Source organism: Borostomias antarcticus, assembly GCF_949987555.1.
Source record: "Borostomias antarcticus genome assembly, chromosome: 10".
Classification (NCBI taxonomy): Eukaryota; Metazoa; Chordata; class Actinopteri; order Stomiiformes; family Stomiidae; genus Borostomias; species Borostomias antarcticus.
Genome location: NC_140243.1, coordinates 6187218 through 6201922, shown reverse-complemented (window position 1 = coordinate 6201922; position 14705 = coordinate 6187218). Strand labels below are relative to the sequence as shown.

Genomic DNA, 14705 nt, shown 5'->3' with positions numbered 1-14705 from the left:
AACAGAGAGAGCAGAGACAGAGCAGAGGTAGAGATAGAACAGAGCAGACATAGAGCAGAGATAGAAGGTAGATAGAGCAGAGTAAAAGCAGGGCAGAGCCGCTCCTCAGGGCTGCTGAGGAGAGTGATGGTGTTACAGGATCATTTAAGGCTAACTCCCCCCCCCTCCCCCCCCCCCCCCCCCCACACACACACACACACACAAAGCAACCCCCTTCCCTGGGGATAAGGTCACGGTGACTGCTAGTGAAACCCTGGCCTGAACTGTGTTGATTTCTCTGTACATACAAGAAGGACAGATTTCCCATACCGGGGACAGCTCCGGTCTCCCCAGAGTGCTAGTTAGTGCTCCCAGCGCCCTCCGGAGAGGTTCTCTCACTGCTGTGTTCAAACCCCCGGAGAGCAGCGGGGTGTGGCTCACACAGCCGGACGCTAGACCCTGGGGGACGGTTAGCTGGAGGTCAGGGAAGAACCTAAACCCTGCCTGACCCTCAGGAGGTCAGAGAGGACAGGGGTCAGGTGTCAATATTTTTTAAACAGTTTTTGATTATTTTTTTTTTTAAAGGAACAATTGCCTAGCTGGCTGACATATTGGGGATGCGAGTCACCCCAGGGCAGATGGCTAAGCAGTGGAGGAGAGGAGAGGAGGAGAGGGGAGGAGAAGAGAGGTGAGGAGAAGAGAGGCGAGGAGAAGAGAGGGGAGAAGGAGAGGGGAGAAGAGGAGATGAGGAGAGACAGCAGGGCCAGGCTGGACTTAGTAACCTTTACACCCAGGGAGACATGCTCACTCAGGCAGTGTGAACAGGGTGTGTGTGTGTGTGTGTGTGTGTGTGTGTGTGTGTGTGTGTGTGTGTGTGTGTGTGTGTGTGTGTGTGTGTGTGTGTGTGTGTGTGTGTGTGTGTGTGTGTGTGTGTGTGTGTGTGTGTGATTGTGTGCGAGTGCATGCGTGCATGCCTGTGTGTGTGTGTGTGCTTGCGTGTGTGTGTGTGTGTGCGCGCGTGTGCTTGCATGTGTGTGTGTGTGCTCCTGTAGAGACAGCACGGTAGACTGACCACAACACAGAGAGAGAGAGAGAGAGAGAGAGAGATGCCACCATGCCACCAGAGTGGTGTGTGAAGGCCAGGTCCTTCGCCGGGCTGTGACAGACACACACAGCAGCAGGGCTACGGGAGGTGACAGACACACAGACAGCAGCAGGGCTACGGGAGGTGACAGACACACAGACAGCAGCAGGGCTACGGGAGGTGACAGACACACGGACAGCAGCAGGGCTACGGGAGGTGACAGACACACAGACAGCAGCAGGGCTACGGGAGGTGACAGACACACAGACAGCAGCAGGGCTACGGGAGGTGACAGACACACAGACAGCAGCAGGGCTACGGGAGGTGACAGACACACAGACAGCAGCAGGGCTACGGGAGGTGACAGATACACAGACAGCAGCAGGGCTACGGGAGGTGACAGCCGAGGCTAGTGGCGAAGTGACCTGTCCGGTGACATCCATGTCTGGAGAGCCAGGCTGAGTGAGTGAGCGTCAGCCCGGCCCCTTAGGAGCGCGTGCCTTCACCTGGGAATGAGATTCGGAGGCGCGGAGGATTCAGGCTGTCTCTCCCCTCAGACGACCTCCCCTCATAGAGCTGTACATGACCTGCTAGACAGCAGGTCTGCTGTGTGTCAGGCATTCCCAATGACTTGTTTGTGCATTTTGTTTTGCTGTGTGTGTTCCGCCTGATACATTTGGTTTGTTAGTTATCCCTGTTATGACCTCTGTCTCTCTTCTTTCTCTCTCTCTCTCTCTCACTCTGTTTCCCTCCCTCCCTCTCTCTCCCTCTCTCTCTCCCTCTCCTCTCTTTCTCCCTATCTCCCTCTCCTCTCTCTTGCTCTCCTCTCTGTCTCCTCCCTCTCCTTCTCTCATATCTCTCTCTCCCTCTCTCCTCTCTCTCTCTCTCTCTCTGTCTCTCTATCTCTCTGTCTCCCCAGTGCAACAGGGCTGGGGTGATTTATCGATGTAGAGATGAGGCTGTCGAGACTTTAGGGGATGGCTGTTACTTCAGCTCTAGTTCCCTCTCTGAAACACACACACACACACATACACACACACACCTACACACACACGTTTGTGCCCTACTTAGTGCCCTGGGTGTAATCTAGGCTCCAGACAGTAGACAGACAGACACACGTAACCAGACACACACACACACATTTTGTCAAGGTTACAAGGCTGGAAAAGACACCCTCAGCTGTTTTTGGACACAGATTATTTATTAAAGGAATGAGGAATCCCTCTGGTATGTCTACATACATATATCGATCATAGATGTTCACAGCAGCTCTGTGAACTGCATGTTCAGACAGACGGGCTGACAGACAGACAGACAGACAGACAGACAGATCAACAGACAGATCAACAGACAGATCGACAGACAGGCTTGGCAGAGAGGCTGAAAGACAGACAGACAGACAGACAGACAGGCTGACAGACAGACAAAGGCGGTTTCTGATGGGTTTCTTGGGTTTCCTTACCTGTCAGTTGGAATCCCTCCATCCTCCTCTCATATCAACCTCCACAGAAACACCCCTCCATCCTCCAGGCGCTCCCAGACAGGGGAAGCTTTCTGTTTAAATTCCTTTAGTTTGACTTTGAGAGAACCAGGAACCCTGGTGTGTGTGTGTGTGTGTGACCTCTCTAACCGTGCGCGTTCCTCGTCCCAGGGCGTTGTTTGACTACGAGAGGAGCAGGGACTCGGGCCAGCCCGGCCAGGGTCTGGACTTCCGCTTCGGGGACATCCTCCACGTGGTCAACCCCTCGGACGATGAGTGGTGGCAGGCGCGGCAGGTGACCGTGCACGGAGAGGCCGAGGAGGTCGGGGTCATCCCCAGCAAGAGAAGGTCAGGGGGCAGGGGTCATGGTGGGGTGGGTTGGTGTTCATCTTTACTTTCACAAGGTTTCTTTTTCACAGAGAGGTTTTGGACCTGATGTCAAGCTGCTGTTCCCTCGCTCTGACGGAGGAGAGGAGAGGAGGAGGCTGAGAACAGATGTTCTGTTACAGGGGGGTGGAGGGGTGGTTATCACCCCCACGTCTCTCTCTCTCTCTCTCTCTACCTATCCCCCTCTCTCACACGTTCTCCTCTCTCCTCTATCTCTTTATCATCTATCACACTCTCTCTGCCGTCTCTCTCTCATTCTCTCTCTCTCTTTTACACTTTTAAGTCGTGCCTCACCTCTGGCTCCTCCCTCCCTCTTTATGTCTCCCTCTCTCCCTTCTCTGCTCTCACCGTCTCCCTGGGAAGAGCTTTGAGGTGACGGACATGTGAGAAGCAGCATCTCACCTACCTCTTTGTCTCTCTCTCTCTCTCTCTCTTTCTGCAGCTCACTCTTTCTCTCCAGCTGTCTTTTCAGTTCTCTCTCTTCAGCTCTCCCTCTCCAGCTCTCTCTCTCTCTCTCTCTTTCACTCTCTCCTGGTCTCTCACTTCTGAAACAGTTGAGATGACAGCGGCAGCAGCAATAGCTGAAGGTGTTGCAGAGGAGATGGGGAGGGTATAGAGGGGGTGTTGAAGCACTGCGTCAAAATACTATTTTTGAACCCATTCAAATACTCACCTGTGCTTGAATGGACTTTCCTTGCACAATGGAACCGAAGGGCTAGTCCCAAATATTCAAACCCACCCATCTGACACACCATAGATCCAAGAAAACGTTCAAAATATTTGAAAGGATGTCAAATAGTATTTGACCCAGGTGTGATACAGAGTAGGAGTCATTGTGATGGATCTCTATGTAAGTAAGGCTTTTCCCACTTTACTTGCTCCAATTTTAATATTGCTATATTGCTGCATTTTTCATTTGAATGCGCTAGAAATGAGTCAGAGGCGTAATGATGGAAGCCATTAGAGAATGGAGAGACAGTGATTGCCTCAGGAGCATCTGTTCTAGTCCTGAGTCACCTCCCTGCTTCAGCCCCGAGCCACAGAGAGGGTTCTCCATTCAGAGTAACAAACTGATTTCATGGTCCTGTTCAATATTTAATGGGGCACCCCTGGGAGAACAACAGCCTTCCGTCGCCCCATTCACTCTCCCCTCGTCTCCTCCTCTTTCAACATCTCCTCTCCTCCTTTGGCATCATGAGGAAGGTTATTTTGAGCCGACGCGCGTTGGTGTCTCAGCATTTTTTTTCCTAATGTCTGCCACCAATTAAGGCTTTTTCATTTTTTCAACGGAACATGTGCCTTGGACGTTCTTTAAGTTTCCTGCAAGTATTCCATACATTGAGATACGCCTCAAACATACAGTATGTATTACTCTTTGGGCCAACCCTTCCCAAAGAGCACCCGATTCTCGTTTGATTGACCAGGGACCCACGCAGCTCTCCCGTCCAGTTATTTCAACCTCCTCTCCTCTGTTCTCACAATGTCTCTCTCTCTCCCTCTCCTCTGTTCTCACAATGTCTATCTCTCTCCCTCTCCTCTGTTCTCACAATGTCTCTCTCTCTCTCTCTCTCCTGCAGGGCGGAGAAGAAAGAGAGGGCGAGGCTAAAGACGGTCAAAGTCAACCCCCGGTCTCAAGACAGAGTGGTGAGAGCCTCGCCTTTTAAAACACGCTCCCTCAGGTTGAGCAGAATCCAAGACGGCACAGACGGAAATGGAGACCGTCTTGTGGCTCATCTCTGAAACTTATTGTGAATGACAGTCTGCTACCGCAGGCGGTTCAAAAGTGGACGTTGAGTCCTTTGAGGTGTTTGAAAATAGTTGGCTACTCCTCAGTGACTTCTCTCTGAACACGGTGAGGTGAGGCAGTGAGTGAGTCATGATATGATGGCACACTCACTCACACCTTCTCTATAGTTATCACTGGTGTTGACACCATCACTCGCGATACTGTGCGAGTCACTAGCCTCGCATGACACAACCTGCTAATGGGTTGTTATTAATACACAATTAATTAATGCACACGCATGCACACGCGCCGCACACAGTATGTTCCGATAACGACTGTTTCTCTTGTGTCTGTGTCTCTGTGCTGACTCCTTCACAGGACCCCGATGACAAAGGTGAGAAAGACCTACAGCTGTCACAAATTGATAGATCAATGGATGGATGGATGGATGGATGGATGGATGGATGGATGGATGGATGGATGGATGGATGGATGGATGGATGGATGGATGGATGGATGGATGGATGGATGGATGGATGGATGGATGGATGGATGGATGGATGGATGGATGGATGGATGGATGGATGGATGGATGGATGGATGGATGGATGGATGGATGGATGGATGGATGGATGGATGGATGGATGGATGGATGGATGGATGGATGGATGGATGGATGGATGGATGGATGGATGGATGGATGGATGGATGGATGGATGGATGGATGGATGGATGGATGGATGGATGGATGGATGGATGGATGGATGGATGGATGGATGGATGGATGGATGGATGGATGGATGGATGGATGGATGGATGGATGGATGGATGGATGGATGGATGGATGGATGGATGGATGGATGGATGGATGGATGGATGGATGGATGGATGGATGGATGGATGGATGGATGGATGGATGGATGGATGGATGGATGGATGGATGGATGGATGGATGGATGGATGGATGGATGGATGGATGGATGGATGGATGGATGGATGGATGGATGGATGGATGGATGGATGGATGGATGGATGGATGGATGGATGGATGGATGGATGGATGGATGGATGGATGGATGGATGGATGGATGGATGGATGGATGGATGGATGGATGGATGGATGGATGGATGGATGGATGGATGGATGGATGGATGGATGGATGGATGGATGGATGGATGGATGGATGGATGGATGGATGGATGGATGGATGGATGGATGGATGGATGGATGGATGGATGGATGGATGGATGGATGGATGGATGGATGGATGGATGGATGGATGGATGGATGGATGGATGGATGGATGGATGGATGGATGGATGGATGGATGGATGGATGGATGGATGGATGGATGGATGGATGGATGGATGGATGGATGGATGGATGGATGGATGGATGGATGGATGGATGGATGGATGGATGGATGGATGGATGGATGGATGGATGGATGGATGGATGGATGGATGGATGGATGGATGGATGGATGGATGGATGGATGGATGGATGGATGGATGGATGGATGGATGGATGGATGGATGGATGGATGGATGGATGGATGGATGGATGGATGGATGGATGGATGGTAGGTAGGTAGGTAGGTAGGTAGGTAGGTAGGTAGGTGGATAGGTGGATAGGAGGGTAGGAAGGTAGGTAGGTAGGAAGGTAGGTAAGTAGGTAGGTAGGAAGGTAGGTAGGTAGGAGGGTAGGAAGGTAGGTAAGTAGGAAGGTAGGTAGGAAGGTAGGTAGGTAGGAAGGTAGGTAGGAAGGTAGGTAGGAAGGTAGGTAAGTAGGTAGGTAGGAAGGTAGGAAGGTAGGTAGGTAGGTAGGAAGGTAGGTAGGAGGGTAGGTACTGTAGGTAGGCACTTTATTTATCCCAGGGGGGTAATTACTGAAACTATGCAAAGTTCTCACATTCGCACCGTTTACCTGCAGGAACAACGCTCTTCATTCAGTTCCAGAGCCCTGGATGTTGTAGTTCAGTTACAGTACCGAGCCCTGGATGTTGTAGTTCAGTTACAGTACAGAGCCCTGGACATTGTAGTTCAGTTACAGTACCGAGCCCTGGATGTTGTAGTTCAGTTACAGTACAGAGCCCTGGACGTTGTAGTTCAGTTACAGAACCAAAGATTCAAGATTCCTTTTATTTGTCACGTGATGTATGGTGTACAGTCACAGTGAAATGTTGCTGCCGGCTCCAAGATTAAGCTACAGATAAATTCTAATACAGAATTTCTAAATGATAAACTCTTGATGCTGTAGTTCATTTCGAGTCCTGGACTCTGTAGTTCAGTTCCAGAACCCTGGACGCTGTAGTTCATTTAGAGTCGTGGACGCTGTAGTCTGACCAGGGGTGTGAACAGAAGCATGGCTAATGTTGTATCTCTATGAGCTCAGATCTCTGTGTTGCTCATTATTCTGCTCAGACAGCAGAACAATATAGTCCCCCCCCCCCCAGTCCCCCCCAGCGCTCCAGTCATCGTGGCGGTGATGCCACTGTGGAGCGGTGGTGATTCATGGCTGGCTATACTGCTCCTGCATGGGCAGCAGTCAGTGTGGTTCACCGTGGTGGTGGTGGTAGTGATGGTTGGTGGTGGAAGTGATGGCGGCGGTGTTGGTGGTAGTAGTGGTGGTGTTGGTGGTAGTGGTGGTGTTGATGGTGGTAGTGATGGTGGTGTTGGTGGTGATAGTGATTGTAGTGATGGTAGTGATGGCGGCGGTGGTAGTGGTGGTAGTGGTGGTGGTGGTGATGGTAGTGATGGTGGTGGTGTTGGTGGTGGTGGTAGTGGTAGTAGTGGTGGTGTTGGTGGTGGTGGTGTTGATGGTGGTAGTGATGGTAGTGATGGTGGTGATGGCGGTGGTGTTGATGGTGGTAGTGATGGTAGTGATGGTAGTGATGGCGGTGGTGTTGGTAGTGGTAGTAGTGGTGGTGTTGGTGGTGGTGGTGTTGATGGTGGTAGTGATGGCGGTGGTGTTGGTGGTAGTGGTGGTGGTGTTGGTGGTGGTAGTAGTGGTGGTGTTGATGGTGGTAGTGATGGTAGTGATGGCGGTGGTGTTGGTGGTAGTAGTGGTGGTGGTGGTGTTGAGGAGGTAGTGGAGATACTGGTGTACTGGTGTAGTCTCACCCACTCAGCAGCCATTGCACAGGTACAGCTCACAAAGAGCTGTCAAGCTAAAATAGGCGACAATAGGATGTAGCAATGACTCACAGTCCTGTCCCCAGGGGGTGTGTGTGTGTGCACTCATTTCCCAAAAGGTTGTTAGCAGTGCCATCTGCTGGTGATCCCATGTCATTGTTTACATTGTATGTGGTGGTTTAAGATGTGTGTACTAAAATATTGTGTGTGTTAATTAGTGTTTGTGTGTCTGTACTGTAGGTGTGTGTGTGTGTTTGTGTGTGTTCTCAGTTGTGTGTTGACCTTCCCTGTGTTGTCATTTTCAGAGCATGTAACCTCTAATGCCAGCGATAGTGAGAGTAGTTGCCGTAAGTTCCTCCCTCCCTCCCTACCTCCGTCGTCAACCTTTCTCTATTTGCCTTGTTCTGGTGTTGGATATTTGTGTGTGTGTGGGCGGGGGGGGGGGGGGGGGGGTTCTGCCTGAGAGCATGTATACAAAGCATATACTCTTTCTTTCTTTTTCTCTCATCTCTCTCCTCTCTTTCTCTCTTTTTCTGTCTTTTCTCTCTCTTTCTCTTTCTATATATATATATATATATATATATATATATATTCTATTTCTCTCTATCTTCACTCTCTCTATCTCTCGTTCTCTCTATCTTTCTGCCTGGCTGCCTCATGCTCAAACAGCTGCTTCAGGAAACCAGCTGAGCTGAGGCCTGCACCTGGCTGTCTGGCTCCAGCAGTGCCTTGTTACCCTGTCATGACGACTGGCTGGCTAAAGCACACACACACACACACATGCTGAATAGTCCTCCGCTATGTCTTAACACCACTCTCTCTCTCTCTCTCTCTCTCTCTCGATCCAATCAGGTGGCCAAGAAGAGTATATCCTGACCTACCAGGCAGTAACACAGCAGGAAGGTAAGCCCCTCCCTCTCACCTTTCACCTCTAGATATGCCCTGTTCTAATACTACTCAAAGATTAAATGAGTTCTGATCAAACTACTAGTCTGGCTATAGTGTAATTGGTTGCACAATTCTACATAATATTGATAATGACATTATGATAGCCTGGTAGGAAATTCACATAGACTGCTCTGGTCTAGTCTTGGGGTGAGTTCAGCCAGGCAAAACGTTGGAAAATGTTTCTTGAAACGGAAACGGTGGTGCTTTGAACACCCTGTGTGTTACACAAGCGTTGCAACCTATGGCAGCTGAGAAGATACAGCTGGGTTTAGTCTGCTGATTGGTTAACACCTCCAACACAGTAAAAAATATACAAAAGACACGCACAATCCACTGTACTTGTTAGGCTGGGTGCGGGAAATACAAACTCTTGTAGATAAGGAAGAATAGAGTTCCACACACTAGATAGCTCCCATTAAAATGTGTTTTTTAATTCCTCAGACTTCCTGAGGAAGAGTCACGAAATGTCACTTTTGCAATTAAAAAAACATTTTTAATAGGAGCTATCTGGTGTGTGGAACTCTATTTTTCCTTAACACCTCTGACGTGTCACGCGCCCACCAAATGAGAGAAAACCTACCTCGCACACGCACGCACACCGTTTTCAGACTGAACTCACTCTTGGTGCCCAAGGCTTTATTGCAGGACTTTATTGCAGTAGTCCTAACCGAGACATGCTCCCTCTGTTGGTGAGCAGCGGTAACAGCTTCAACCTCCCTGTCCCCCCACCCCCGGCCCCTCCCCCAGTCAGCTACACACGCCCTGTCATCATCCTGGGACCAATGAAAGACCGGATCAACGATGACCTCATCTCGGAGTTCCCTGACAAATTCGGGTCGTGTGTTCCCCGTGAGTGTGTGCGCGTCTGCAGGGTCTTTGTCATTCCATTGTCTGGGGGCGTCGTTCACTGTTTAGCCAAAACCTCTCCCTGGTGTCACCTTAAAGCAAGCTCTCTTTCTCTCTCTCTCTCTCCGTGTTTCCAGACACGACGCGTCCGAAGCGCGACTACGAGGTGGACGGACGGGACTATCACTTCATGGCGTCCCGGGAGCTGATGGAGAAGGACATCCAGGATCACAAGTTCATCGAGGCGGGCCAGTACAACAACCACCTGTACGGGACCAGCATCCAGTCCGTGAAAGAGGTGGCAGACAAGGTGAGGAGAGGACAGACATCCACGGACCAGCATGGCAGTGCTAGCATAACGTGCTAAACTCTCCCTCTCTTCCTGTCTCTCTCCTTTCTCCCTGGCTCTCTCCTCGTGTCTCTCCTCTCTCCCTGTCTCTACTTTCTCTGTCTCTCTCCTTTCTTCCTGTCTCTCTCCCCCTCTGTCTCTCTCTCTGCTCTCTCCCGTCTCTCTCTCTGCTCTCTCCCCATCTCTCCTTTCTCCCTGTATCTCTCCCTCTCTCTCCCTCTCTCTCTACCCCCTCTCTCTCTCCTTCTCTCTCGCTACCCCCCTCTCTCTCTCTCTCTCTCTCCTTCTCTCTCTCTACCCGCTCTCTCTCTCTTCCTCTCTCTCTACCCCCCCTCTCTCTCTCCTTCTCTCTCTCTACCCCCCTCTCTCTCTCCCTCTCTCTCTACCCCCCCCTCTCTCTCTCCCTCTCTCTCTATACCCCCCTCTCTCTCTCCTTCTCTACCCCCCCCCCCTCCAGGGTAAGCACTGTATCCTGGATGTGTCAGGTAACGCTATCAGGCGTCTCCAGCTGGCCCAGCTCCACCCCATCGCCATCTTCATCAGACCCAGGTCCATAGACAACATCCTGTGAGTTCAGCTCCGCTCTTGGGTTAGACTCCGCCTCCCTCTTTGTAGTCGTGTGTGTGTGTGTGTTTGGGGGAGGCGGCAGTTATGGGAAATACAGTTAAGTGAATATGGATTTTGTGTTCATAGTCCATATTGTTAGCTGTGTTTGAGAAGTGGCTGAGTCATTCTCTCTCTCTCTCTCTCTCTCGCTCGCTCCCTGCCCTCTACCCCTCTCTCCCTCTCTCTTTCTCTCTCTCATGCCCCCCCCCCCTCTCTCTCTGTAGGGAGATGAATAAGAGACTAACAGAGGAACAAGCCAGGAAGTCATTTGAGCGAGCCTTGAAGCTGGAGCAGGAGTTCACTGAGCACTTCACTGGTGAGGCCTTGTAACTCATACACACACACACACACACACACACACACACACACACACACACACACAGTAGTCTCATCTCCTAACATCCAATTCAACTCAAAATATATATAAATATAAGAACACAAATAATGTGTTCTTATTCTGAGGTATTTTATATTTGCACGCTTGAATGTAACTTCTCTTGTTCTTTCCTTCCCCTCTCCTCTCTCCTCCTCCCCTCTCCGATCCTCTCCTCTCCCTTTCACTCCTCTCCTCCTCTCCACTTCACTCCTCTCCTCTCCTCCTCTCCTGCCCTCTCCTCCCCCCTCTTCTCCTCTCCTCTCCCTCCCCCTCTGCTCCTTCCTCCTGTCCTCCGTCAGCCATAGTGCAGGGGGACTCTCTGGAGGAGGTGTATGAGCAGGTGAAGCAGATCATCGAGGAGCAGTCGAGCCCGTTCATCTGGACTCCTTCCAAGGACAAGCTGTGAAAGAACAGAGGAGACACTCCTTTACTTTGTGTTCTTCTATGGTTCCACATGTTCTGTTTCAGTTACAAACCTGATGGATCACACACACGCTCTCTCTCACACACACACACAGACACACATACACACACTCTCTCTCTCTCTCTCTCTCTCTCTCTCACACACACACACACACACACACACATACATATGAACACAAACGCACATAGAAACACACACACACACACACACTGTGGTGGTTGGGCTGTCTTTCTCTGGTGTTTTCCTGGGCTCTCTGACTGCTGTCTCTGGATTAGCCTCTAGTCCCCGCCCAGGGGGAGGGGCTACATGTCTGACCAGCATCTGATTGGGGGAGATGAATATGGTACACTTCCTTAATGTTTAAGGAAAATGATTTAGGATTAATATATATGCTGTATAATTACATTCTTTATTTCTTTGTTGTTGTTGTTTTTTCATATTAATGAAAGTAAATGCATTTAATGTATGGGTTTGTAAAGAAACAATGACACAGTGAGGCTAACTTTTGCACGTTCTAGCTTTAAAGAGCATGTTTTTGGACTGTATGATTTTCTCATCTCACTACTCTGGATGTTCTGTCTCTTGGTTCTCCTCCAAGCCTGTATCTGAACCCCACCGTCAATCACACACTACTCTATATGGCACTCCAGCACAAGGGCGGTCTCTCTCTCTTTCTCCCGGTCTCCCCTTACCCCCCTCTCCACACTTCTGTCTCTCCCTCTCTCTCCTGGCCTGCCGGTCTCTCCCCCTTCTCTCTCTCCCTCTTCTCTCTCTTCCTTTCTCTCTGTCGCTTTCTCCACCCATTTCTCTCTCTCTCTCTCTCTCTCCTGGTCTGCCTATCTCTCTCTCCCTCTCTCCCCCTTCTCTCTCTCCCTCTTCTCTCTCTCCCTTTCTCTCTTTCTCCACCCATTTCTCTCTCTCTCTCTCTCTCTATCTCCCCTTACCTCTCTCTCTCTCCTTCTCTCTCTGTCAGACTAGACCCCCAGGCAGACGTATGTATGGTACAGTATCTCCTATGGCCAGACCAGCCCTCCTGGTGAATCCATGTCTTCATGAGCTCCCGTCTCTACACATCCGTTCAGAGAGTCGGCGTTAGTTTCTAATGTCAGGGTGTCCGTGTCTCTGGCCGGAGGTGAAATGCAAAAACAAGAGATTTTATTGTAAACTGAGATTTTAAGGATGGATATTTTAACCCTCGGTCTACTGCCTATTTTGTTATAATGAAAGTCTATATTGAGCTTTAATTCATAAACGTAACAGCATCGGGGGGAACTTTATTTTCTTTGCATTGTGGAAACTATATTATAAATATGAATATATATAATATACAGTACATATAAATATGAATATGACTCTATTTTCCTTTACTGTCCCCTCCGTTCCCCCAGTTTGATCATGTGGGTTTCATGTGCGCTCATAGGAGCTGGAGGGAGCTGGCGACACTCCCGGGAGCAGGGCTCAGTGCTGAGCAGCCAGGCTACTTGTAACCCCAAACCCTGACCTTCGACCCCTGAGTGGGCCTGTGTCCCGATGCAGCAGTGGACATGTACAGTTACTAACCACGGCAGCTAGCTCTCCTCTGGCCCCCCCATCCCACCCCTCCCTCCCTCCATGTCATCCAGCCCTGCTCTCTGTTTGACGTGATGTGCATGGTTAAAGCAGTAGTTGTTTTTATAGGAAAACAAGGAAGAGTCAATGATTGAGTGTTATTAGTGTGTTCGCCAAGGATTGTAACATGTCATATCTTTAAGCTTCCACATGAGGCGTATCCAGATGTAGAGGATGTATGTGTGTGTGTGTGTGTGTGTGTGCACTTGTGTGTGTGTGTGCGTGCATGTGTCTGTGTAGACAAGCCAGTCCCTTGGCTTGTGTCTTCTAGAGGAAGGACTGACCAAGCGCTCAGACGCGCAACGCTTCCAAGTCTCCAACAGGGGACGCCCTCTGGGCCCCCCAGGCACCCCAACAACACACAGCCATGATTGTTTGTTTTCTAGCTGACTGCTTCTTTCCTCTGAATCACCTCTGCTTCCTGTTTGAACCCTGATCTGTATATAACATCCCCCCTCACAACCACTTCCTGTCCCATTCCACTTGTCACATCGAGGAGAACTGCCAATAAACGGTTTTATCATACGGCTCCGTGCTGTCCGACACTTCTTTCCACATTTGTATGTGACATTGCTAGCTATATTAGAGCACATGATTTGTGATAACTTGGTTGCCATTGAGTTGCTTCGTGTAACTGTTAAGTTCCAAGCAATGTTGTCACTCTTCAACTTGCAACTGATGTGTCAAGTGCAACATTGCCACTATGACTGGTTGGAGTGAGGATTTAGCTTGCCACACACACACACATTACATTACATTTACATTACAGTCATTTTGCAGCCACTTTTATCCAAAGCGCCTAACACTAATTGCCAATGTACTACTACTTGCCAGAACTCACAAGTGCGTCTCCTTTCTAAAACAAGTAATTACGAGCATAATCTAGTGCTGAAGGCAAAGTGCAAGAATAGCAATCTCAAACACACACACACACACACACACAGAATATCACTGGGTTCAAACAGATACCAGTTTTAAATAACATGTTGGATTATATTCTGTACATCCAGAATTAGTTTACCACGTTGAAATTGCCTCATAAACTCTTCATAAAAGCAGCAAAGCTAAAATAAAAAAATAAGTTTTATGATGAAATGATGCTGTACTGTATGTGCGTGTTTAATTAGTTTATAGAGCAGCCAGGAACTCTCTATGACACTGATAAATATTCATACTGCTGATGATAACCTTTTTTATATGGTCCACAATGTCTGGGCGCACGTCTCAAATGAAAAAGCTGAGTTCTGTATCACTTAACCCTGTTGTCAGGTACCTCACCTATGTGTAGCCTACTGTGTCGCCGCAGAGACCCTAAAGGTCTTATAATAATTATTATTAGGCTAGGTACGCTGCATGTATGATATGTTTGTGACACAATATGACATTATCATTGGCACTAACTTCGTCAGAGAGAAGAATCCAACCACGGTCGTCCTTGAGCGGTTGGACGATGGAAAAGCACCGGCCAGGGAGGCCAGCAGAGGCGGGGTCTCTCCCGTCAATGCCTCCAGTGTCCCGGGCTTGGGTCCGCGCCATATACGCGGAGTAGTGGGTCTACGTGTCGTTCCACGAGACAAGAGTTTGCCAGAAATAAATAGCCTACCTCGGTAATGTGAGACAGTGAAAATACGATGTGCATCTCAAAGAATTGGGGTGTAAAATAAATAACTAATTGTAAAATAATAACTCGTAAATGTAGGCTACGTGCTGATCGTTATGCGGACAACCTTAGCCTACTTTGGACTTTGAAGCCTCAG

The 14705-nt window shown here is 49.4% G+C and overlaps 1 protein-coding gene across 1 annotated transcript in view; it reads left to right on the top strand.

Annotated features, from left to right (window-relative positions):
* The window catches only part of dlg1a (discs large MAGUK scaffold protein 1a), an 84904-nt gene extending 71489 nt beyond the window's left edge, over window positions 1–13415 (top strand). The window contains exons 13-22 of the mRNA XM_084444310.1: window positions 2715–2891; window positions 4508–4574; window positions 5035–5050; window positions 8097–8138; window positions 8644–8694; window positions 9487–9588; window positions 9723–9895; window positions 10392–10501; window positions 10765–10856; window positions 11216–13415. Of these exons, the coding sequence (XP_084300436.1) occupies window positions 2715–2891; window positions 4508–4574; window positions 5035–5050; window positions 8097–8138; window positions 8644–8694; window positions 9487–9588; window positions 9723–9895; window positions 10392–10501; window positions 10765–10856; window positions 11216–11322 (937 nt within the window). The 3' untranslated portion in view covers window positions 11323–13415. The remainder of the gene's footprint in view (window positions 1–2714; window positions 2892–4507; window positions 4575–5034; window positions 5051–8096; window positions 8139–8643; window positions 8695–9486; window positions 9589–9722; window positions 9896–10391; window positions 10502–10764; window positions 10857–11215) is intronic.
* The last annotated feature ends 1290 nt before the right edge of the window (window positions 13416–14705 follow it).